General features: G+C 39.9%; 1 protein-coding gene across 1 annotated transcript; it reads right to left on the reverse strand.

Annotated features, from left to right (window-relative positions):
- Nucleotides 1-419: 419 nt before the first annotated feature.
- Nucleotides 420-24,953, reverse strand: RRN3 (RRN3 homolog, RNA polymerase I transcription factor). The gene is made up of 18 exons (XM_024194190.3): nt 24,800-24,953; nt 24,405-24,505; nt 22,437-22,493; nt 20,935-21,024; nt 20,696-20,825; nt 20,152-20,211; nt 18,973-19,036; nt 16,380-16,449; nt 15,040-15,138; nt 13,913-14,008; nt 11,961-12,096; nt 9,056-9,186; nt 8,486-8,616; nt 7,385-7,569; nt 5,798-5,906; nt 4,117-4,269; nt 3,039-3,126; nt 420-1,604 (listed from the first exon to the last, which is right to left on the reverse strand). Exons 2-18 carry the CDS (start codon nt 24,495-24,497, stop codon nt 1,446-1,448), a joined length of 1,851 nt encoding a protein of 616 aa, XP_024049958.2. The 5' UTR covers nt 24,498-24,505; nt 24,800-24,953; the 3' UTR covers nt 420-1,445.

Consider the following 24,953-nt stretch of genomic DNA (forward strand, 5'->3'; position numbering starts at 1 on the left):
GATTTAAAACAAAACAAAAAAAACAGTTCATTTATAGATACCGGAAGATTAATTTTGCCATCTCATCCCCAAACCCCTCTCTCATCCAAAGTCTCCACCTCATCAGTATCATCACACAGTCCTTCAGAAGGAACATGCCAAATTAGGTGCTTCTGAAACCCATACTACCACATCCTGTGTCATCCTCCAGTGGCTAGATCATATATAGAATTCCATTTATTTTTGTGTAAGTCTATGTTTTGCCAGTATCTGCACGTCTCAGGTTTATTCTGATTCCCACCCAATGCTCAAGTCTTGAAAGTCTAACAAATAAGAGTCTAAACAAAAGGTCGGACCAGTGGAATTGCAGAGAATTTGGCCCAAAATACTTAAAATTTTACTATTTTCAAACAGAATAAACTCATACTTATTTTTTTTAAAAGTGTTTGTAATCTAACTGAAGAATTGTGCAGATATTTCCAGGTCATTTTGCAGTAATTATTTACATATGTATTCAAACCTCTCCCGCCTAAAAATCCAATTATATAAAACAAAACAAAGTAAAGAAATTCCCTGCAGTGACACATGAGGAGAATTGCATCTTTTCCTTTCTATAAACAAAGGGTTTTTTTTGTAGTTTCACAATTCACATTTAAATATAGAGTTCCAAAAATAATAAATACCTACCCTTATACAGTCCTTTTCATCCCCAGAACTTAAAGCATTGCACAACATTTCTTGAACTGACTACATATCATATGATCACACATTAAGCTGCTTTCATGTCACTTTCAAAACTGACAACTGTCTGAGGTGTTGAAAGTCTGAACTTTCACACTTAAATTTTTTCCGACAAAATCTTATGCAGTGATAATAGCACCTTCCATCTTTAAAGTGCTTTACCACGTATTCTACAGATAGCTTCTTTTCCTCAGCTTCCCCTAAGTGATTTGTCAAAGGTCAGAGGGAGGCAATGTCAGGCTGGAATTAGAACTCAGGCCCTGGTACCTCATCCTATGCTCAGTTTACTTGTTAGAAAGATAACTTAAAAACATACCCAATCAAAACACAATTAAACATTTAGAGTGAAATCTTAGTCCCACTGTAGTCAATGAGAAGAGGGGCCAGGATTTCACCCTTACTATGTAAATCCTTATAGAGGAAACATTATTAAACAAAAACTAATCAAGAAAAATAACTATAAATTATGTATAAACTATTTCAATATGAAAATTGTAAAATACTGCAGTTTATTCTCTAGCCTTTTCTAGCAATGTATGAAATTAATCAGAACACATCTCTGTAGAAATCTGAGCAAGTTTAAGAAAAAAAATAGAGTCTTTCTTCTTTAATATGATTACCAAAACAAGTAAAATCTTCAGAGTTTGGAAAGTTGCTCAGAAAGTCTCTTTAAAGAGTGAAAATTGCACATAGCTTTTGATCCACTTAATTTCTGATTCTCAAAGTCAGAGGTGCCGTTGTACATATGTTACTGGAGGGGATCCTACACTGCTTGCCGGGCTCAGAATATTTGAGTCATAAGAACTTGGAGTAATTCCAACCATGCCATCATTTTGAGGTGTTTCTCCTTTCAGAAAGTCATCGTCTTCATCTTCAGTTGTACACTACGCAAAGAGAAAAAATGTTAGTGAAAACAGAAAGACATTATAGTACCTTAAATAGAGTTTTAAGTCTTAGGTTTAAATTTCTTCACCAGGAAAAGTTATCTGACCACCACATAAGATTTACCGGAGTGTATTAGTTGGCCCAGTAAAATAAAACAGTTCTGAGGAGTAGATTTCACACCATAGAGAAGCATATATCTGACCAACAGGTACACATGTCTAGACAAGCTGAGAAAAGTCCTGGAAATTTGGGTATTTCTGGTATTTATTTGCTAAAAGCGTTTTTTTGTTTGTTTGTTTGTTTTTTGCCAGAAAATTAGATAAAGTGCTGAAAACCAGAAATGTGTTTTTAAATAAACTCTGAAATCATTCAAAATGTTGCAATAATACAGTCTACCAATTAAACAGATAAAGCAAGACTGCGTCGGCCAATTACCACAATACATATATATACAAGCAATACTATTTTATTATTCATATAGCTCTAACAATGTGCTACGTACTGTACAGTATACAAAGATACACCCCCTGCCACAAAGAGTTTTCAAGCTCAGTCATAAGAATCTGGCTGATCTGGAAAGTCCAGAGGATTTTCTTTTTAATAAGTTCATGGTTTGTAGGCCTCACAGAGGTCAGACAGTTTTAAGGAGTTGAATGAAGAGAGGTGGCTATTTGGCAGACAGATGGGAAGAGAATTCCACACATAGACTGCAAAGTGTACATAGACAGGAGTGGCAGAAGGAAGTGAATCAATTAGATAATGTGGAGATAGCTGTTCTAGGAATACTTTACATAGACAGAAGCTGGAATCATTGGCAGGGCAGAGGGGAGCTTTAATAACTGTAGTGTATTGTGAGAATAGATCCAAAACAGATCTAAAAGTGGCATCCACAGGAATCATCACAGGGGTTTAATGAAAAAAAAAATAAAAAAACCTAAATCTCTTATACTACACTGATCTCGATCTGTGCCAGCATCTTAACCCACCAGCCTGTATGTCAGCTCCTCCTTCAATCAGGACAGAGATATCACTGTACCTGTTTGCTGATTCACAGCAGTTGGCCCATAGTGCTAGCATCAGAGCACAACTATGAATGCATCCACAAAAGGAGAAATCAAACAGTTATCTGAGGGCCATGATGATCCCCCCTCTCCCCGCAAATTAGATAAAGAATGCATTTTCTATGTACACAGAGCTTCCTGAATTCTGCATAGCTAATAATTCAGTGCTGGTTTCCCACTAACATTAAGCATTTTGTGACCAAAAAAAAAAAAAAAATTACTCCCAAAATGGAAGTATACTTCCTTAAGCGTCAATTGATGCAGGATTTAAGATTATTTTCTTTAACCAAAAATAAAATAAAATAAACCCCCAGAAACCACACACACACACACACACACACACACACACGATTTCTGACAGGAAGGAGTTACCTTTTTAAAGGGTTTCTTAAGTTCTTGAAGATCTTCAGTACTCAGTTCTTCCCAAATCTGATAAATAGGATCAATGGTCTTCTTTGATCTGAGAACATACATTGCAGCATAGTACAAATAAGCTGAATAAAGTTGCACACAAGAAGTTATGAACCAAGCATTTCATTTTAATATTGTACTATGCAATTCTTTACATTTCTCTAGTGCCTTGCAGAGGATCTTATACACTTTACAGACTAATCCCAAGAACACTTCCCGTGGTAGGTAAATTATCTCCATTTCACTGCTGGGTAAAATGATGCATAGAGAAGTTATATAGGTTTTCCTGAAGAGACTGCTAGTGGTAGGATCAGGAACAGAACTCAGCTCTTTCAATTATGTATTTTAATGCGTAGGCAGTGCTCCCTCAGCCAACTATAATTTTCTTCTAGCCTGTAATCCTACCCACAGGATTTATTGGACTTCTGTCCAGCACTTTTATTCCTTTAGAGCAAGGACTGACTGCAGCCCTCTTTAGGCTAGAAGATGGCTTGTGCGGAAAAGTCTATTTAAGATGGTCATCTTTTGTATGTTAAAGAATCCATCTGCACAAACATTCATGGATCAAAGAATATAAGCATTCCGGGCTAGAGATCTTCAAGAACAGCCCATCTAACTAATAACAAAAGCCTCTGAAAACAAACCAGATGCCCTCTCGCACATGGTGCCAATCCCAGAGATGCAAGAAACTACCACTTGGACGGACCTCAGTACATTTTGCTATGCTAATATTATGAATTGGACTCATTAAAAAGGGGTAGATAAAAGAAAATTTACCTAAAGTAACCTTTTACCAAATGCAGTATGACAGGATGGGCCCTTTTCCCTTCCCCACACCCAAAACCTGCAGAGTGCACAAACTCCAATTCTCCAGCTTCTGACAGTCTCAGTCCTACAAAAACAACTTATGTAGAACCAGAGTGTTTTGACTTATAATACAACAATACATTTTAGAAGAGTAGAACAGTCACCTTAAGTATGTTCTTTGAATTTATTTTATGCAAGGCAGAAATTAGTTTATTGCATTGGAAATCTGTACCTTTTGAGAATGTAAGGATCAAATGGGAAAAAACTGTCAAGCGGGTTAGTGCAAGTCTGTACAGAATCACCCCCACTGCTGCTTCTGATGACTGGCAAAAATTGCCTGTTGTTCCTTTCAATAATGGTGTAACAGAACACCAACTGGTATTTCCTTAAACAAACAAAAAACACTGATAAGTATAAGCATCTCTAACTACAGGGAAAGCAAATAATTTCACAAGATATTGAAATGGGCTGAGATATATTACATAAATATCCAAATTCTAGCACAAACTTCCATTTTATGACTAACAGCAGGAGTTAACAATACAATCAGAATAAAGGGAGCTTATAAATGAAGTCTATCTAACCAATTCTACTCTCAACCGAACTTTATTGCAAGTACAGTAACTCCTCACTTAAAGTTGTCCCGGTTAACGTTGTTATGTTGCTGATCAATTAGGGAACATGCTCGTTTAAAGTTGTGCAATGCTCCCTTCTAACATGGTTTGGCAGCTGCCTGCTTTGTCCACTGCTTGCAGGAAGGGCAGCCCATTGCAGCCAGCTGGTGGGGGCTTGTAACCAGGGTGGACCGGCAGCCCCCCATCAGCTCCCCGCTCCCCTAAGTTCCCTGTGCAGCAGCCGCCCAGCAGGCTATCAAGGCAGTTCAGCTGTCCCTCCCCACACTGCCACGTGCTGCTCCTGCCCTCTGCCTTGGAGCTGCTCCCAGAGACTCCTGCTTGCTGTGCGGGGGAGGGGGGGGAGGGGGCAATGTCAGTGTCAGGATGTCCCCCTCCTCCCTGCTCCTGCACCCCGCTTACCCCTTCTCCATATAGAGCAGGGAGGGGACACGGAGGAAGAGAGACAAAGAGCTTGGGGCAGCAGCTGGTGTCTCAACTTCCTGATCCACTTAAAAAGACAATGCACTTAAGAGTGGGTCAGCTTACTTAAAGGGGCAGTGTGCATCTCTCTCTCTCTCACACACACACACACACACACACAAGGTGTGTGTCTGTCTCTGTCTGCTATGCTGTCTCCCCTCCCTTATGTTCGTGCTGCCTTGTGTGAGAGGCTACATTAACAACAATGTGTTAACCCTTGAGGGCTCAGCCAAGTGCTAGTTCATCATTTAGCAGCAAGGCATTCCCCGGGAAATATCCCTCCCTCTTCCACCCTCTAACTTCACCACCTCAACCAAGCTTCACAATCATCATAGTTGTGAACAGTATTCAATTGTTTGTTTAAAATGTATACTGTGTGTATATCTATACAATATATAGTTTTTTGTCTGGTGAAAAAAAAATTTCCCTGGAACCTAACCCCCCTATTTACATTAATTCTTATGGGGAAATTGGATTCACTTAAAGTCGCATTTTTCAGGAACATAACTACAACGTTAAGGGAGAGTTACTGTAGTATAACAATCTGCACCATCACAAAGCAATGAAACAGCTCTATTTAACTACAGGATTTCATTGTATCTGTATTAGCTATAAACTGCTCCCACTCAGTATATAAGTAATATTCTAACACTGAAGGGGCTATCGTATATTATATTATACTATACTATAATCTATAGTCATTATACAAACATACAAGTTTACAAAAAAATGTTAGTCTTCAAAATACTACACTATGGTTATTATCCAGATTGATATGGTTCATATAAAATTTAAACTGAAAAAATAAATAATAGTTACCTGGTAATAGCAGCAAACAAGTTAACAATGGAGGGTAAGCAAATCTTCAGAGGGTTTAGCTGACACATGACTATGCGTTCAAAATTTAAGTTCTGCAGGTAGGCCAAACCTTCAAAATAAGAATGGTGTATAATAAATACTATGGATTTATACAGCGTTTTTCCATGTTCAAAGCACTGTACAGATTAAACTTAGTCTCACAACCCCCACGAAGGTAGATAATCATTCCTACTTCACAGATAGGGAAACAGAAAGAAGTGACTTTTCCCTAAGGCCACACAGCAAGTCAGTAGCAGAGTTCATATTAGAACTCTCCCAACCTTGTACCAATTTCTCATTATTACTTTAGAGTAATAAAGGGCAAGATCATGTTTCTCCTGGTTCAGAGAATACTTTGAAATCAAGTGCAAGAATTCATTATAAAAAATTGTGTATTAGATTATAAGCATTAGATGACCGACCTGCAAGTTATGCAGCACTTACTCTCGGGGCCTGCACAAACAAAGCAGCAACACCTTTTCAGTCATATGCCAGATGATGGTACAAATATACAGTATGTGGAAATTCTAGAGTGACTTTTTAAAAGTATTCAGCATTAAGATTTTTCAGACTGAATTAAAAAAAAAAAATCACAGTTTTGGCTGCATCAAGCAACATATAATGTTGGGGGACAGCTGGGAATGTTAACTTGTCAAGCAGCTGCATGTAAAGCAACAGAAGGAAGCTTTTGCAGAACATCTAAAGAAGATGGAGAGAAAAAAGAAATATAACAAGGAAGTCCCCAGGCCGGGCTATTCTGTCATATAATGAGACTCTACTAATAATTATAAAATAAATCTAAGAAAATTGTGGTGAATGCAGAAGTCTGTAAAGAACAAGTCACAGAGTTCTGCAAGTAGAGAACACAAATAGCTTGTGTGACATAACAGGATTCCATATTTAATATGCTATTACAGATACAGTAGACGCTTAATTCATAATTAAGATTCTCCAGTCTGGCAGAGTTATGCTCAGTAATGGCCATGGGGCTTTATGATTATTTTATGTTCCAATCAATCAAAAAATGCCCCCTACCTCTTACATAGTACTATTCATTAGTAGACCTCCAAGTTCTGGACCAGCCCCCAGTTTAAGTTAGAACAGCAGCAGGTTGCTCTAATTTATGCTCAACTGCTCAAAGTCTTACATGGCCCTTCCATCAGCCAGCATCATCAGGGCTTAGGGACACTTCAGTCACACTTCATGAATCAGTAACTGAAGGGGTGGCATAGACCCACTACACCAGCTCTGTGCCACAAGGGGAACCCTCCACCAATTTACTTTGATTTGCGCTGGTAAAATAACTCAGAGCACCCACTAGTGGGCCCAATGATTTTATCTGCGTTGATTTTTACTAGCTAAAAAGCAAGTTATCCAGCTTTGTATTCCGATACAAATACAAAGTCTTATGCACTTTGTTTAAAATATAGTAACTTAACCTTCCCATAATTCACTTCACCAAATTGACCATTAGGAAATTAATATTTTTAGAGCTTGCACATGAATTCTGTTTTAATTTTATAGTACTGACACTTTCAAGGTACTCACCTTTCCTTAAGTTTCCATCCAAAAGTTGCTTGTGGCGAAAAATTAAAGCATAAAATACAGCCTGGCACGTGGAGTAAAAAGGTCCGTGAAGAGCAACATCACAGTAAGCTTTTGTCCCCACATCCTGATTGTCAATGTAAACGTGCAGCCAGTTAACTAACAGATCCATGCATGCTTTCACTGTACTATAATGGAGAAACGTGGTCTGTAAGAACACCATTTGAACTCATGTATGAAAGATATTTTTAAAACATTTAAGGCGCTTAATGTGTACCGTACATGCAAATAAACACAGAAATCATTTTATAAAGAAGTAGATTACACTGCCCATCTTGTCCTCTGTGCCAGCAGTCACTGAACTGTCTGCAACAATACTGAGAACCCCAACCATCAGGAAGATTGAAGTATTGGTAGGAGTGATGAGTTCATGAGAGGATCATTTGCAAAGTGGCCCACCAAATAAAAAGTTTGGAAATCTTCTTGTCTGAGCTGTGAGGCACAAACAACAAGAGAAACCTTCTGGTTCCAATGTCAAATTAGGTTCAACATTAAGTCATTATGCCCACTGCTTTTAACAATAGCTTCAGAAATCCTGAAGACAATATCCCATACTATATAACTGTTACAAAGAAAAAAAGTCTACTCATCCACCTATTGAGCACGCAAACTACAGAGACTAATCTATGCAATGAATAGGAATAATTGCACTAAATGTCTCAGAGGCTTAGTGCAATACCTACCACACTTGAAGATGTATGTTCAAAAATAAGGTTAGGGGCTGAATATCACACATGTTGAGCACCCACAATTCCAACAAAGTCAAAGAGAACTATAGATTCTTAGTACCTCTGATAAATCTGGTGTTTGATTACCTCATCCTCACCCAGCAGGCATTAGTCCACATCCCATAAACACAAACCTTTTTTGGAAAACTCAGAGAACCCCAAAAGGGGAACAATAAGGATATTTTAGATCAGAGTTATGCCTGGGGAACTGGCACATTATCTTTCCATACTTAAATCTAGCATATGCCATAAATCCTTCACTTTTGACCATATACAAAGTATAAGATATTTAAAATGATCTAGCAACATTACTTACACAATTGGAATAAAGTTAGCCCTTGCCAAGAAGCTGCCAATATAACTTCCAGCAGTCTGTCTGATCACCACAGGATTATTTGGATTCTGCAATTTTTTCCAAAGATGGTCTAAGAATGCTTCTGCAAACCCCTGCAAAACAAAACAAAAACACATTCGAACTATTAATCCTAATGCTGATGCTGATGCCATCTATAAACAGAGACTCCTGACACCAGCGTACTCATTTTTGTTAAACAAAACAAAAAACAAAAACCTTTTTAAAAACAAAAGTTTACTACAAAATTTATAACTACAAAAAAAGAATATGCAAATACTCCTACAAATGCTGAAAGGAATGTCCTTTGAGAATTTGCATATTTTTGTTTTTTAACACTGTGCTGGCAAAAGAGAAAGAAAGTAAAGAGAACAGGAATAAAGATGTGCCTTTTCAGCCAGGTATGGATTAGCACTGGGTTATCAGTTAAATTAATCAGCTTAACACAACTTTATCGGCTAGGAAAACAAAATAAAAACATGCAACAGATATAATAGGAGAGGTGCACTTTAGGAAGTGTATGCTTGTACTCACCAATTTAAAGCTACAGATGTGAAACATGAAATACTGTACATGACATGAAGCATGGGTTGGCAAAATGAGCTTGTCAAAGACAGTAACCAGATCCCGATACAAGTCCTTCGTATTGTTAACATCAAGCTTCCCTAATAAAAAAAACAAAAAACATTCCCCAGAGCTGTTAGATATGCAAATATTGCAATACTGTGCTAGTGCAGAACAGCCAGAAAGTGAAACTAAGTCGCATAGTATCTGTGTTCCAGACGAGTGAAATACAAAAAATAAATCTGATTTTTAAATATTCTTGCTTGTTTAATAATTGAGGCTTTTCTCCTACCAGTGTCCCTTTCAGGTATTTGTTCTTATAAATTTCAAAAGAGAAAAAACACATTTCAATATATGATTTAAATTCCAATTTGAACTGAATGGTTGGTTGCGGGATAGCTACCTCTGATATACAAATTATACAAAATAATTAGGGCTGTCAAGCGATAAAAAAAAATTAACCGTGATTAATCATGTGATTAAAAAAATTAAGCGCAATTAATCATGCGATTAATAGCACTGTTAAACCATAATAGAATACCATTTATTTAAATATTTTTGGATGGTTTTACATTTTTAAAAATATTGATTTCAGTTACAACACAGAATACAAAGTGTACAATGCTCACTTTATATTTATTTTTTATTACAAATATTTGCACTGTAAAAAACAAAAGAAATAGTATTTTTCAATTCACCTCCTACAAGTACTGTGGGGCAGTCTCTTTATCATGAAAGTTGAACTTACAAATGTAGAATTATGTACAAAAAAACCTGCATTCAAAAATAAAACAATGTAAAATTTTAGAGCCTGCAAGTCCACTCAGTCCTACTTCTTGTTCAGCCAATCGCTCAGACAAACAAGTTTGTTTACATTTGCAGGAGATAATGCTGCCCTCTTCTTGTTTACAATGTCACTTGAAAGTGAGAACAAGCATTTGCATGGCACTACTGTAGCCGTCGTCACAAGATATTTACATGCCAGATGCGCTAAAGATTCACATGTGCCTTCATGCTTCAACCACCATTCCAGAGGACATGCGTCCATGCTGATGACGGGTTCTCCATAACAGTCCAAAGCAGTGTAGACCAACGCATGTTCATTTTCATTATCTGAGCCAGATGCCGCCAGCAGAAGGCTGATTTTCTTCTTTGGTGGTTTGGGTTCTGTAGTTTCTGCATCTGAGTGTTGCTCTTTTAAGACTTCAGAAAGCATGCGCCACACCTCGTCCCTCTCAGATTTTGGAAGGCACTTCAGATTCTTAAACCTTGGATCGAGTGTTGTAGCTATCTTTTGAAATCTCACATTGGTACCTTCTTTGCGTTTTGTCAAATCTGCAGTGAAAGTGTTCTTAAAATGAACAACATGTTCTGGGTCATCATCCGAGACTGCTATAACCTGAAATATATGGCAGAATGCGGGTAAAACAGAGCAGGAGACACAAAATTCTCCCCCAAGGAGTTCAGTCACAAATTTAATTAACACATTATTTTTTTAACAAACGTCATCAGCATGGAAACATTTCCTCTGGAATGGTGGCCGAAGCATGATGGGGCATACAAATGTTTAGCATATCTAGCATGTAAATACCTTGCAATGCCAGCTACAAAAGTGCCATGCAAATGCCTGTTCTCACTTTCAGGCAACACTAAGAAGAGGGCAGCATTACCTCCTGTAAATGTAAACAAGCTTGTTTGTCTTAGCGACTGGCTGAACAAGAAGTAGGCCTGAGTGGACTTGTAGGCTCTGAAGTTTTACATTGTTTTGTTTTTGAGTGCAATTATATAACAAACAAACAAAAATCTACATTTGTAAGTTGCACTTTCGCGACAAAGATTGCACTACGGTACGTGTATGAGGTGAACTGAAAAATACTATTTCTTTTGTTTATCATTTTTACAGTGCAAATATTTGTAATAAAAAATAATATACACTTTGGTTTCAATAACAACACAGAATACAATATACATGAAAATGTAGAAAAATATCCAAAATATTTAATAAATTTTAATTGGTATTCTATTGTTTAACAGTGCGATTAATTTTTATCACGATTAATATTTTTGAGTTAATTGCGTGAGTTAACTGCAATTAATTGACAACCCTAAAAATAATCTATAATTCTAATTATCAAAGTTATCATCAAGTAGAAGCAAGGGGGCATTGAGGGTATTACAGAAATGTTAAGAAATTTTACAATACCAAGACACCACAGAAGCAAAGTCCAAGGCAAGGCAGGAAAAATAAATACATAGGGCCAACTGAGTATAAACAAAAAAGATCAGACAGGAAAAAGAGAAAGAAGGGGCTCAAATCAACAGCTGAAAGGCCAGATTCTCTTCACTGTTCTGGCCCTTTGTGCCAGTCTGGCAGCACAAAGTGGCTGAAAAGCCAATGGCTCTCCCCAGCTGAGGAATCCCCCCGATTCCTCAGACAACACAGCTGGCTCCTTTACCTGTCTCATGTGGCTCCTGACATAGGGGACATGTCAGGTTGGGAACAGAGTGGTGAGTTAGTCAGAACACTATTGCTACTGCACTCCAGCTATTCTCAGCAGGTGTATAGCCAGTTGCCATACTTTAGAGTACAACTAACGAGGCTGCTCAAAAGTACACTGGGGCTGGTATAAAATAGGTCCCAGCATCAGGGAGCCAAAACTGGCTTCTTTGCCTCATTGTCCAACTGCAGCTATGCCCAGCAGATATTTGTTACAGCTTGAAAAAAAAAAAAAAAAAAATCTAGCCTATATCATGTTGCTGGGAGGAGAAATTTACAGGTGAAAAAACAGATTCTAGAGGACCAATCCTGCACTAGCAGAACTCTTACTGTTATATTTAATTACTAACAAAACAACAGGCTCAGGTACATTATTACCATCTACATGGCAGACATCTTTAATGTAAGAAAACAGAATGTTCATCAAAATATCCAAGCGTTCTGCTAGTGGATGGGCCATCATGTCACTCCTACTGAAGGTATCTTTGTTTTCGTTTGTTTCTTCATCTTCCTCCTGTCAGATAAAGTAGCAGTTAAAAAGCTCTCATATGTACTATACAACAAAGACAGTCACTATAAATCAGTGGTTCTCAAATTTTTGAACTGGTGACCCCTTTCACACAGGAAGCCTTTGAGTGCGACTCCCCTTATAAATATATAAAAACTTTTTTTAATTTAACACCATTATAAATGCTGGATGCAAAGTGGGGTTTGCGGTGGAGGCTGACAACTCACGACCCCCATGTAATAACCTCACAACCCCCTGAGGGGTCCCGACCCCCGTTTGAGAACCCCTGCTATAAATAAACCAAAACATACTTTCTCTGTTCAAAGTCATACAGGGGGGAGGGATAGCTCAGTGGTTTGAGCATTGGCCTGCTAAACCCAAGGTTGTGAGTTCAGTCCTTGAGGGGGCCACTTAGGGATCTAGGGCAAAATCAATACTTGGTCCTGCTAGTGAAGGCAAGGGGCTGGACTTGATGACCTTTCAGGGTCCCTTCCAGTTCTATGAAATAGGTGTTTAACACTACCAAAATAATCACCATCAACTATGTAATTAATTCTTGTTCAGCTTAGTTATAAGAGCTACAAGCAAATATATACAAATATTGCTTTGTTGTACTGATGATGGGCTTAAGTCAATTACTTAGTACTCTGTAATAGGCTCTAGAGGTAGTTGCGCATATTTTTTTGTGTAAGCCCCACTCCCCTTTGAACACAAATCAATCTCTGACACAGAGAGAATAGGTTAATAATTGTCAACTCTTTTGGAATATTTACTCCCCATGGTAAATTGCCAATGGAGCACCAGGTAGACTGGACATAGGTTTTTAATGGGAGTTACACCCCCATGAATTATCAATGGAATGTCAGCCCATAGTTTTAACTTTAACTGTAAAATTTCTTCGGGTTTGCTTTCAGATGTTCAGTGTTGTTTTAACACAAATCAACAACGGCAATTCAGTAGCTAGAATTTTTCCTTCCAATGCCACAGCATATCGTTAGGGGACTGTACGGCTGGAGGTACCAACTTTCAGTAAGTCTAAGACAAAGTTGAGGCCCTGAGTTCCTTAATGTTCTCATGCAGAGGTCCTAACTAGAGCTGGGTGGAAACTGGTAATTCCATTTTGCAGAGGATTTTGAAATTTCTTTTTGTTCCAATTCAGAATAAAAAGCAACATTTTCAAAACTTTCCATCAAAGTGCCACAGGAAGTCCGGGCAGGCAACCAGGTGGGGAGCCTGAAATCGCCGACTCTAGGACATAGTCAGGGACCCTGGAAACCCCAGTACCAGGACAGTTGGTCTGGTAGGCTGTCGTGGAGCTAGGGCTCTGGATGCCTTGGGAGTTCAGGCTGCCAGGAAGCCAGGGCTTCCAGGCTCACAGCTCTGTCAGTCAGCCAGAGGGGCTGCCAACGAGTCAGGAGCCTGGGCTACTGAAGAGCGAGGCAAGCAAGCTGGCTCGTTTTCAGTGGAATTTTGTCAAAAATCAACATGGTCCTGTAGACGGTTTCAATTTCGATGAAATTGCAAATTCTGACAAAATGTTTCATATAACTGTTTCCAATCAGCTTTATGGTTAACCCATGTCCTGGGGTCCTGGCCAAATTCCACTTCAGTCATTACTTTCTACTTACTAAAATATTGCAAAGGCTAAAATCCCCAGCTTGACTGAAGATTTGGATGTTTCTTGGCAGTTCACTTACAACCTAGTTATAACAAAGCAAGTTTGTACCTCATTGCCACTTTACAAGCAAAAATTAATACGACTCAACTGCTATTTAATTTTTTAAATATAAACATTCATTTTTAGAGTGCTTAGACAGCCAACCATGTCAAAGAGTCCTTCCTCTGTGGTTTTTTCCTTGATATCAGAATCCTTAGCAGTTTCTTCAGCATCCTCAATATCTTGTCGTGGGGCACTTACCTGTAGTTAGAGATAAGAAAGAAAAAAAATCTGATTTTTTTAAAGACACCTTCGGTGCAGGAAAATGTAACCACGCTATATTCTTTAAGTCAGATATAGATGACACTATTAACAGAGTTTGGGGGCTAAATATATGTGGTGTTTTTTTTTAAAACTAACTATATAAACAAACACACACAATATAAACTGCTTAAAACTTCACTCAGATACTTCCAGGAACTACATTTTCCCAATTTTTTTTTTTAAGGGTTGGGGCGGCATAAGGACTTAGGGCATGATTTGGTAGCTATGTGCATGAAACTGACTTTCACTAACTTAAATTCTGTGCTTGCAAGAGGGACCATAACAGGTCAAGTATCAGGTCATGTGGCCTACAATTATTACTGACACCGCACTGATGTGAAAGTTCTAGGGTCCATTTCTTAATGGTCTCCAAATCCCTGGCCAAACAGGAGTTGAGAATATTAAGGAGGGAGCAGACACACACTTCACAGGGTGTGCTCACTAACAACCTGACAGATTGATTTACGTTGATGTGCTTCAAAATAGAGACCCATGAAGTCCTAATCACTCAAAATGTTTTGATGAGTGAACACCTATATTAAAAAAACACGGACAGATGTTCAACACATGAAGAGCAGAATATTATAAAGATGTATCCTTGGGCCCAGATTCGAATCTCCAGTATGTGGATGCAACACACCACATAATTCAAAAAGCCTCTGGTGATATGTGCTACTCACTCAATCCTGTAATCCAAATCTTATTTTGGCATGTTCAAGACTGTGCTACAGAATTTCTACACGAAGAGTAATATTGTATATCATATATGCTTCCACATCTAAGCACAATTGTACAGTTTTAGGGTGGAGCTTCAGCTCTTCAATTTTAATTTACTCGCTTTTGTAGCTTAAGACTGTGAACCCTATTTGAGTATAATTTCTGTTGAGGTTTAATATTAAAACAATCATGTCATTGCTGGCACTTAAGAGACAGCAAGTTTCTTAAAAGATAGTTTGTTCCATACTTACATCTATCTTTAATAGCTTTTCAACAATAAGTTCCAGAATTTCAAGTCTCAGTGTTGGAAGATACACAGTAATTCGCAACAGGTTATGAACATAACATTCCTGTAATACAACATTACCATAAATATGGATTTTCCCTTGAATTCAAAGTGACAGAGTCATTTCTTTTAAGGATTTCAGAAACTAGAAGAAGCAGTATAGTTACAAAATTGCTGAACCACAAATTATCTCTTATCTAAAGATTTGAAACTGATGTGAATGTTGAACAGCTTACAGTTCTGTCCTAACTTCTAAAGAGTTGCTAAAAATAAGTCAATATATAATCCAAACAATGTGCTTAAACAAGAGGATGAGGGCATCAGTAACTTATGTCAATCTTTTTCATATCTATTTTTTCAAGTACATCTAAACAGTACACGTGCAACAGTGAAATCCTGCCAGCCTCCAGTCCCAGTTCCCCCTTCCCACCAGACTCCTTCTCCTAATCTACTCCACCACAACCCTTAAAGTTCGGCTCATGTCCACTCTACATTTGAATCCTCTTCCACACTGCTTGGACCTATCAGGGGTCATTGAAAGCACAGGAGAGACAGGCTCCCTGCTCTCAGTTCAGGGGCCTGGACCCAGTATGGCCCACAGCAGCCCAGACCTGGAATTGCAGAAAAAGTACTGCTCAGCTGGCTCACGGAATCTTTGGGGAGTTTAGCTGCTAAAATCTAAGAAATCTCTTCTGAGCATGTACAAATCACTCATTTTTCAAAGTTTATAACTTGGATAAATTTGGGGAAATTTTTACAGGGATGGCAAAAGGCAGAACCCTGACAAAAAGCTCTGCCCACCCCCACCAACTCATAGTCAAGATCTTGCTCCAAAGAATGGGGGTGATAGAGGTTTTCAAAGAACCAGGAGTTTTTAACATGGGCAAAACAACTTATTTTTTCCCTAGCCTCATTCTCAGAAACAGCTGAACTGGTTTGGCTGAAATTTAAAAAACAAAAAAATTAGCCCGAGGCAGGCACCCAGAAAGAAAATTTCAGTCCAAATGGTTAAAGTTTTCCAAAGTTAAAAGCAACTGAAAACAAGATCTTATAATGGGAAGTATTGGGAAACCTTAATAATTGACAGTACTACTGGATCCTCCTCTCAGTGGGTGTGTAGCAATGAAGCAACTACAGAAAAAGTACAGTTTCTGTTAAAATTACTTAACAATATTAAAATTACATTATTCAATATGGTGAGCACTAAAGCACCTGTATTAGACTATGCAATGTATCAAATGCCAAACTATGGTATTTTCTACTACTTATACATTTTAAAAAGATAGATAGTCTGCCTGCTCTTACCAGAGTTCTTTCTGATTTATTAATGAAAGGAAAGTTTTCCACAAGTATCGGCATGAGAAATTGTGGTGTTCTGTAATAAAGAAAATACAGGAAGCTTTACCCAAAACAGAAGAAACGGAGAGTACATGTATTGAATCTTTCCACAAGTGAAGTTTGAAACAAGCATTTTTCAAGACAGTTTTATTTTCACAGCTGTAGGATAACAAATTGTACAAGATGTTTCTATAACCCATTAATGTATTATATAAACTTTCCACAAAAAAAGTGTTAATTTTTTATAAAATCAAAAGTTCCCCCACCATTATCTTGGGGGGGCAAGAATAAAAATAAGAAAAATAAAAATAAAAAATAAAAAGTTAGAAAGCACACTCTTCCATTACTTGATTCCACAGAAGCTCCTCCAATATTAACATTAAGCTGTCAGAATCCATTATTTGGTGGGGGGAGAGGATGGAGCGCAGCACGGTCTCCTATCTACCCAGTAGATTTCCATATGGAAATCCACACTGAAGTTACTGCAACTGAGGTAAGTATTAACATTCCTCCCACAACAAAGGGTTTCCAGTGCACAGCTAGAGGAACCAACAGCAGCGTGGCTTTTGTTATGCTAGTAAGCTATGCTTCCAAGTGGTGGTGGGTCAAGGACCAGAGTTTCACATAAACTACCATTACACACAACTGCAATCGTCTCCCTACTAAGCGAAGTAAAATCAGTTCTTTGCAGTCAGTTGCAATGATATTTTTGAGCACTAATGTTCCACATTAGGGGAACATTTGACCCTTTATACTTATCTGACATATCATTCTTTCAAGCTACATTATGTTGGCTTTACTGTGCGGACTTGGATTCTAGTTAGTTCTGAGGACACAGAAGCCTATGTGCTGAACCTGGATTGTGGTGCACACAGATGGACCCCTGTGCCTATGCAGAGCCACTGAAGCGAATGAGACTGCATGAAGATGAAGAGGTCACATGCAACACACTGCAGGATGGGGACCCTGATTTATACCTGAAGTAAGTAGAGATAAACCGGGATTCTGATAATAAGGATCTTACCAGATCACAGTAAAGAACTGCTACACCAAAAAGAAAAGTTGAAGGTTGACTGCACAGTAAGCCTTCAATGTGTTTGGAACAATTCACATCACTAACAACTTTTGAATTGCTCATTGGAATAGATTTTTCTTTGTACTGCAATTTTTACTCTCCAGTTTTGATACGGAATACTTTTGCTAAACATACAAACAGTATTACTATGTGTTATACAGAACTTGGTAAAATTCTGCTATAAGCTTGTTTGACCTAACTGGATCCAAGTTATTATAACTAGAGATGTCACACAGTTCACAATTTCTGTAGGCTGAGAGCATAGCATACCCCAGGGGCTCCTTGCATTCTTCTGTTCTCCCCCACAAGCTCTCAGTGTGCCACCCTCTCATGCCCCTCTATTTCAGGGGCTCCCTGCAACTCTCCCTACCCCGTCCCTAATGCCAGGCTCTGTGTCCCCCATTCCTTTCTCCACCACATGACAGGGACTTTGTATGCCCCCCATGTAACCTCTCCCCCCATTTCATTGTCCCCCATTTTTTCCCCCTTGGCAGGAACGATGTGTACTCCTCAATCCCCTTCTTCCCCCCAGACCCTGGAATCTGTGTGCATCCCCATTCCCCACCACCACCTATGTCAGAGGCTCCGTGTGTCCCACATTCTCCCCTCCACCACATACAAGGGGAACTGTATGTGCCCCCATTCTCCCTTGCCCCCTCGTGGCAGGGTCTTTGTTCTCCCTATTCCCTCCAGGACCCCACTTTCTCCTCCCTATTTCCACTCCCCCCACTACCAATTCCTACTTCCACGCCTGCCCACACATACAGTTCCCACACCAGGCCCTTGCTTCCCTCATTACCATCACTTCCCACCCAATTTCCTGCTGTCCTCTTCACCCACCTCCTCGAGCCTGTTTTCCCCCACACCAGTTCACCATCACTCTCCTTGGGGTCTCTGCTTCCCCCACCACCATCAGTCCTCTCTGAGTCCCTGATTCCTCACACTTCCTGCTTCCCCCAGCACTTCTACACCATCCCTCTAGTCTCTGCTGCTTTTCCCACACCCCCCACTCTTGCCCTTTCCCTCTCTGAGTCCCCATTTCTCCCATCATTCCCCCACTCTCCCCCTACAAACCCTCCCTGTAAGGCTCTTTTATTTCTGTTAAGAATCCAGACTACAGACAATCACCCTATGCAGAAAGTTAAGCTGCTGCCTCTGATATGTTTAGGCGGCAGAGAGATTCCTCTGCCTGCAGCACCAGGCAGTCTGGGGGCCATGATATTTCTCTGATTCAGATCTTTCTACTGTTCTGGTTTGCATCAAAATCAATTAGGTTGTGGCCATTGATGCCTAGAATAGTCCCTGTAACTCTGGAATTGATCAGATGCAGCATTCTAACATTACTATGTTACAGCCAAGCAAATACCATAAAGTTGCGAGTTAAACCTCGCTTTGCTCAATCAATTAGTTTACATTTGCCCATTGGTGAAACAAAGCTTTATATTAACGAAAAGGATATACAAAACTGTGGAATGATATACTTACGAAGGAACATATTTTGCTATAGTTTGCAGTGCTCTATGACATGTGTTAAAGTTTCCAGAAAGACCTATAAAAACAAAAAATGAGTTATGAATTATTTCCCTTATCAAGTTACATGCAAGGGGCTACTCTAGGAGCCAGCATAAATACATTCTGCTAGCCACTCATGCTTTATAGTTCATCAGGAGAAACTACATTTACCAAAGTTGGCTTTTGGAATCTCCTTACTTCCGAAGTTACTGTCCACATGTAAAATACAGTGAATATTGAACCATGATCAACCCTAAATAACCACCACCAAAGCAAGATATTATTACAACCCCTACATCACTGATCTCCCTAGAGATCAGAGTCTGACAACATGCTAAGGAAGGTGCACATTTCACCCACAATGTTGCATATTTCCACTTTTTTTTTTTTTTTAAACTCGCTATGGGCTGAAACTAATTAAAGTATATAGAAAGATAAACATTGACTGCTACAGGAATTATACAGGCCTTAAAGGATCAGATTACACTTTATTTATTTATTAATAAAGATGTGCAATATTGGGAGGAAAAAGCCCACAGAAGGCTCACCTCCTATAAGAAAACTAGAGCTGTAGTTACACAGCCATCAGCAGAATTTATGCAGGAGAGTCATTCTAGACAGAGTCAACTATTGTTCATAAGGGAGTGTGAGAAGGAAAGGAAATCCATATCTTACAAACATTTATGTTTGCTGCAGAAATTCTATCAGATAAAAGAAAGAACCTAGCAAAGGTTTTTAAGTGCCCCTCAACTATGACTTGGTTATATTTTGTTTACCTAAACCAAAGGAAAACAAACATAAATACCCAAGTTAACTTGTTTTTAATAACAATCATGGTTCTAAGCCTTTGAAATACATTTCTATTTCCTATGCACTCATCTCAATACCACAACTACTGTATTAGTGGCAATGGATTAGAAGGGCCAGATTATCATGCAGTTGATTTCAATGGGAGTTGTGTGCATTCAAGTACAGGAGGTGCTAACACTTTGTACTTTTTCTACTGGATGTCTCATTTTCCTACACAGGTTTTCAATAGTACGCATCACCATTAAAGCTGCAGTGAAAAAAGTCTGCAAAGACACAATATACAAACATTTTTGCTAAAAGAATTAATAGAGCATACTTAAACCATGATGCATTAATACTCACTTTCCTCATCATCATCAGAATCTGAAATATCCACATCATCCTCCCTTATGGTTACTCGAGCTGATAGGAAATAAGATAATTATTACATAACCATATAAAACTTAAAGATGTCAGTCTCAATGGCACAGATCAAATTATCATTAGAAGAAAGATCTCATCTGAATTACAGCCCCAAAATTATCTACATTACACCAAAAACATAAGATGATCACAGGGTTTTTTCCATTCTGAGAGCTGGAAAGATTCTCCACATGGCATCATAGTACTAGCTTCATTTTAGTTGTGTTTTTTCATGAAAATTAGCATAATTTGTAAGTTATTTTAGGAAGAAGAGTTTTTATTATTGATTTAAAATGACTTTTCTAAAAATCCAGGTAAATTAAAGACTTTACAGTTAACATAATTCTCTATTGCATTTCAGTTGTCCAAATAAATGCACAATATACAACACACATAAGTGATAATTACAGTAAAGCATTCTAATTTTGCATACATGCTAACCTAATGTTTGGATAATGAATAAAAGATGACAAAAAAAACTTACGGGGTATAAAATGTGAAGCAATCATGCGGAGACATGATCTAAGGTACACAGTCTGTGCTGACACTAGATTACCAAGAAAACCCAAATATTCTTCCACCACATCTTGACTTCTGCTCAACCATGGCAGCTTCTGTATTATTGCAAATAGCACGCTGTTAGAAACAATAATGTGAAATACAAAGACATTTTGAGAATTCAACTACTGATCTCCAGATGTAATATCTGGATACTATACTTACCAACAAAATGCTGACTAGCTGCTCAAAGTCTTTGGTCAAGTATGCAACAGAAGCCCGAAATTCCTGCAGCCAATTAATGATTTGGGCATCCTTAAAATAAATCAGACAAGACAGATATAACAATTTCAATAATATGACCTTACAAGCCAATTTCAAAATCTTTAAAACCCAAATCAAACATGACGATTATAAACAGAGTGGCTATTTCCTCGTCTACATGTCATGAATTTCTAGAACTTCCATTAGTGTGAGTTAGACAAGATCACTGGGAGAACAGACATTTTAGCTTGAATCTACTTCTGTTTCCAGAATGAATACAGTGGCACAGTAAATGAACGCACTAAAGATGTGGGTTTAAATTTGAACCTCAGTAAGCAAGTTTAATGGTTTTATCCAAACTTGCATTTGTCCATATCGTTAAACCACATACAATGTAAAAATAGAACTCAAAATAGAACACTGGGTGCCTTCCTTTCCCCCTCAGAATGAATTTAAGGGGATGATACTCTGCATGCAGATTTTACCACTCCTGCAGGCAAGGTACCATCTGCTTCCCTACACGCACTCTTCTCTTGTCCCCATACAGTGCTTTCTGCAGTGCTGAAGAGGGCAAGTGTGTAAGGGGTTAGTAGAGATTATGGGCACCCCAAGTGAAGCATATTGTCTCCCCATCAACCCTAAGGGAGTCTGCCCAGGAGTCAATATAACCTCATGCTATGTTAACTCCTAAACAGAGCTCCCTCTGTGCTGAGGGATCAACCCTTTAAGCAGTGGACAGGGAACTCGCTGGCACCACAGCTCCAATGGACCTGGGGAGAACAGCTTTGGACTCTGGAGCTAGTACAGAAGCACAAGCTTTTTGCATGGTCAGCCCTGTACCTCTGACAGATCTCAGAGATTCTGAGAGAAAAAAAACCCACTTATTTCCTCCACAGATGGCCAATGCAAACAACACCCTCTCCCCTCACCTCTCCTCCCTCCGAACTACAGGATCAATTTAGAGGAAACTGCACACTGAGATCCTTAGTCTTCCTTCCCCAGGTCTCAGTTAAGGGTTTCGGGGGTGGTTTTCAGAAAGGGGCAATTGGGCCTTGGAATAGTAGAGATGCTGTAAATTAGGATTTGAACGCAGTAGCAGAACTGAGAGGAGATTTTCACATCAGCGCCGCCTCATCATCAAACTTACCCTACAGGAATGGATTACACTTATAAATTTATGGTTATTTTTGAGAGGAGAAAACACAGCAACCCAATAATACAGCATTAGGCACACTGCAACATACATATCGCTTTGCAATATATTTTTAAAAATAATTTTGTCATCAAAAGATGACTACAAAGCAAATACAGTCAGGCTAGATAAAAAAGCACTACCCTAAACCTGCCCCAAGTTTAATCTTAACAATTAATAAACTTAATATTAAGCAAATACAATTTGCCCCACAATTACATTCAGTCTCAGAGGAAAAGGCAAATTGAAATGATCTCAGACAATTTTTTACCTTTATTTCCGGATCTAACAGCTGGTGCTTTAACAACTCAAAGTCTGTAGTTTCACCCTGAGAAAATAAACACAAACTGTTTTCTGCCATATAGTACACCTAAACAATTTGAAATACAAGCTTATTCTCTACACTTTATAATAATAGCTATGCAAACAATTGATAAACACTAGAAATCCCGTGAAACGCAGCAGTAGTATTCATAGATTGGTTCTCAATTTTAGCTAATACTGTTTTGTAAGAAATAACTTGTTTCTGAAAAGAAATGCTTGTAAAGTCACTATTTTATAAAATGCGATCCCTTTGCACCCTCAGATTAGGCTGCCTCAGGAGAGTCAGTTTCTCTTCTTACATATATTAGGGAATCACACTTTGTAGCTTGCATAGGCCAAGCTTATGGCACATACCAGGGGCTCCTTATATTCATCTTTTCCACCTCATGAGGACCCTATGTCTCAACCTCTCATTCCCCTTTCTGTTAGGGACTCCCTGCAACTTCCCATACCCCCTCCCTCGAGCCTGGGCATCTGTGCCCCGCCCCCATACTCCTTTCCATCATATGCCTCAATCTCCCTCATCAAAGGTTCTGTGCACCCCCCATTCTAAGTTCCCTCTAAGATGTGCAGCCACACAGCAGGCTAAAAAGGGCTGCACAGGCGGGGAGAGGCACCCCTCCCCTAGCCCAGCCCAGCCAGAGCCCTCATCCCCCGCACCCCAACCCTCTGCCCTAGCCCTGAGCCCCTCCATCACTCCAAACTCCTCAGCCCCCACCTCCGCCACACATCATCTCTATATTGGTGCACATAAAATTCATTCTGTACATGGATGTAAAAAATTAGAGGGAATGCTGTCCCCATCCTTCCCCCACATGCCAACAGCTTTGTGTGCCCCGTATCTGCACTTTACTCTCTATGCCAGGGGCTCTTCTGTGCAGGAGCGGCAGCAGCGCTCCTCCTCTGAACATTCAGCGGCGGGGGTCCTTCCGCTCTGTGTCTTCGGGGCACTTCGGCGGCGGGTCCCGGAGTGAGTGAAGGATCCGCCGCCGAATTTCCGCCGAAGACCCGGAGCGGAAGGGACCCCCCGCCGCCAAATTTCCGCCAAGGGCGGCAAAATGCTGCCCCCCAAATCCTGCCGTCCTAGGCGACCGCCTAGAGTCGCCTAGTGGAAGCGCCGGCCCTGCTTCTGTGTATCCCCTTCCCCCCATACCAGTTTTCCCCAATTTCCCCCCATCCTAGGGTTTCTGTGCCTAATTTCCAATCTCCCCTGATTCTAGGGTCCCCAGTTTCCCCCTATGTCAGGGACTCTGCCTTCCATTCCCACCTTCCCCCCTCCCCATGCTAGGGGCTCTATGTACTTCCAGGATCCCCCCCAATACTCCCCCACAAAGGATTCTGTGTGCTCCATTCCCCTATACCAGGAACCCCCATTCTCTCCCCATTGCCAGGGGCTGTGTACAAGCCCCCATTCCACACTCCACCACCATTATTCTTTTGTTTGGAAGATAAATCATGCTATTCTGGAAAGCATTAATGGGTACCAACAACCAGCTGTCTGACAAATGCAGTGGTGCTTGAAGCTGTAGCTGTGTTAATCAGATGGCAGGAGCTCCATATAGCCCCCATTTTCCCCCTTCAGTTTTCTGATTTTCCCCAAAATCAACAGGGTTCCACCCACCAAGCCCTAGAACAGTCCCTGAAATTTTGGACTTTACTGGATGTGACATTCAACTCAATATCATCGGTCTGTTACGTGATAACTTGTGAAAGTCAGGCCTTCACAAGTGTGCCCAAATACCAAAAAGAGAGAGGAGGGTCGGAAGGACCCTCCTGAAGTCAAGAGGCATGTACTGGTGCAATAGAGAACTTGACTATGCATGCTTAAAATTATACACTGGCATAAACACCCGAATACACCGAAAATACTGCTTCTCCGCAGAGAGTTTCTGAAGGAAAACAAAAGTAGAGTCACCTTTTGGTATTTCATCAAGACATCTGTCAACGTCCCACCAAACCTGACAGTCTTCCTTGGTGGGGAACTGATGAATTCATCTCCTCCCAACATGTTGGCGTCTACACAGAAAGATTAAAACAGCATGAAAACACGCCTGTTAAAGACAGCTGGGCTTCGACATTTCATTTATTACCTCCCGCCTGTCAGAAATCTACACGTTAAAGCCAGACGCGGCACATCAGCGTTACACGAGCCTGGCCTGTAAAAACAGCCACAGGGCCAGGAAGAGAAGAACTCCTCACAGACGTTCCCAAAGCGGTTACAATGCCCCGCTGTTCTTCAGACAGACAGACCCCAACCTGTGGGGCAGGGAAGGGGACAGGGGAAGAAACGCCCCCTCCCCAGCTCCTCACCCTCCGCCAGCCGGCCCTCCCCCGACTCCGGGCAGGGCCCGTGAGACTGCAACGCTCCCCGCCGGAGGGGTCTCAATTAGCCGTTGAGCTGGTACCGCGCGCCTCCGTCTCCTCGCGCCGCCGGCCCGGCCACTTCCATGATGCTGCCTCGGGA

Source organism: Terrapene carolina, unplaced genomic scaffold (assembly GCF_002925995.2).
Source record: "Terrapene carolina triunguis isolate 2854851 unplaced genomic scaffold, T_m_triunguis-2.0 Scaffold93, whole genome shotgun sequence".
NCBI classification, from domain to species: domain Eukaryota; kingdom Metazoa; phylum Chordata; order Testudines; family Emydidae; genus Terrapene; species Terrapene triunguis.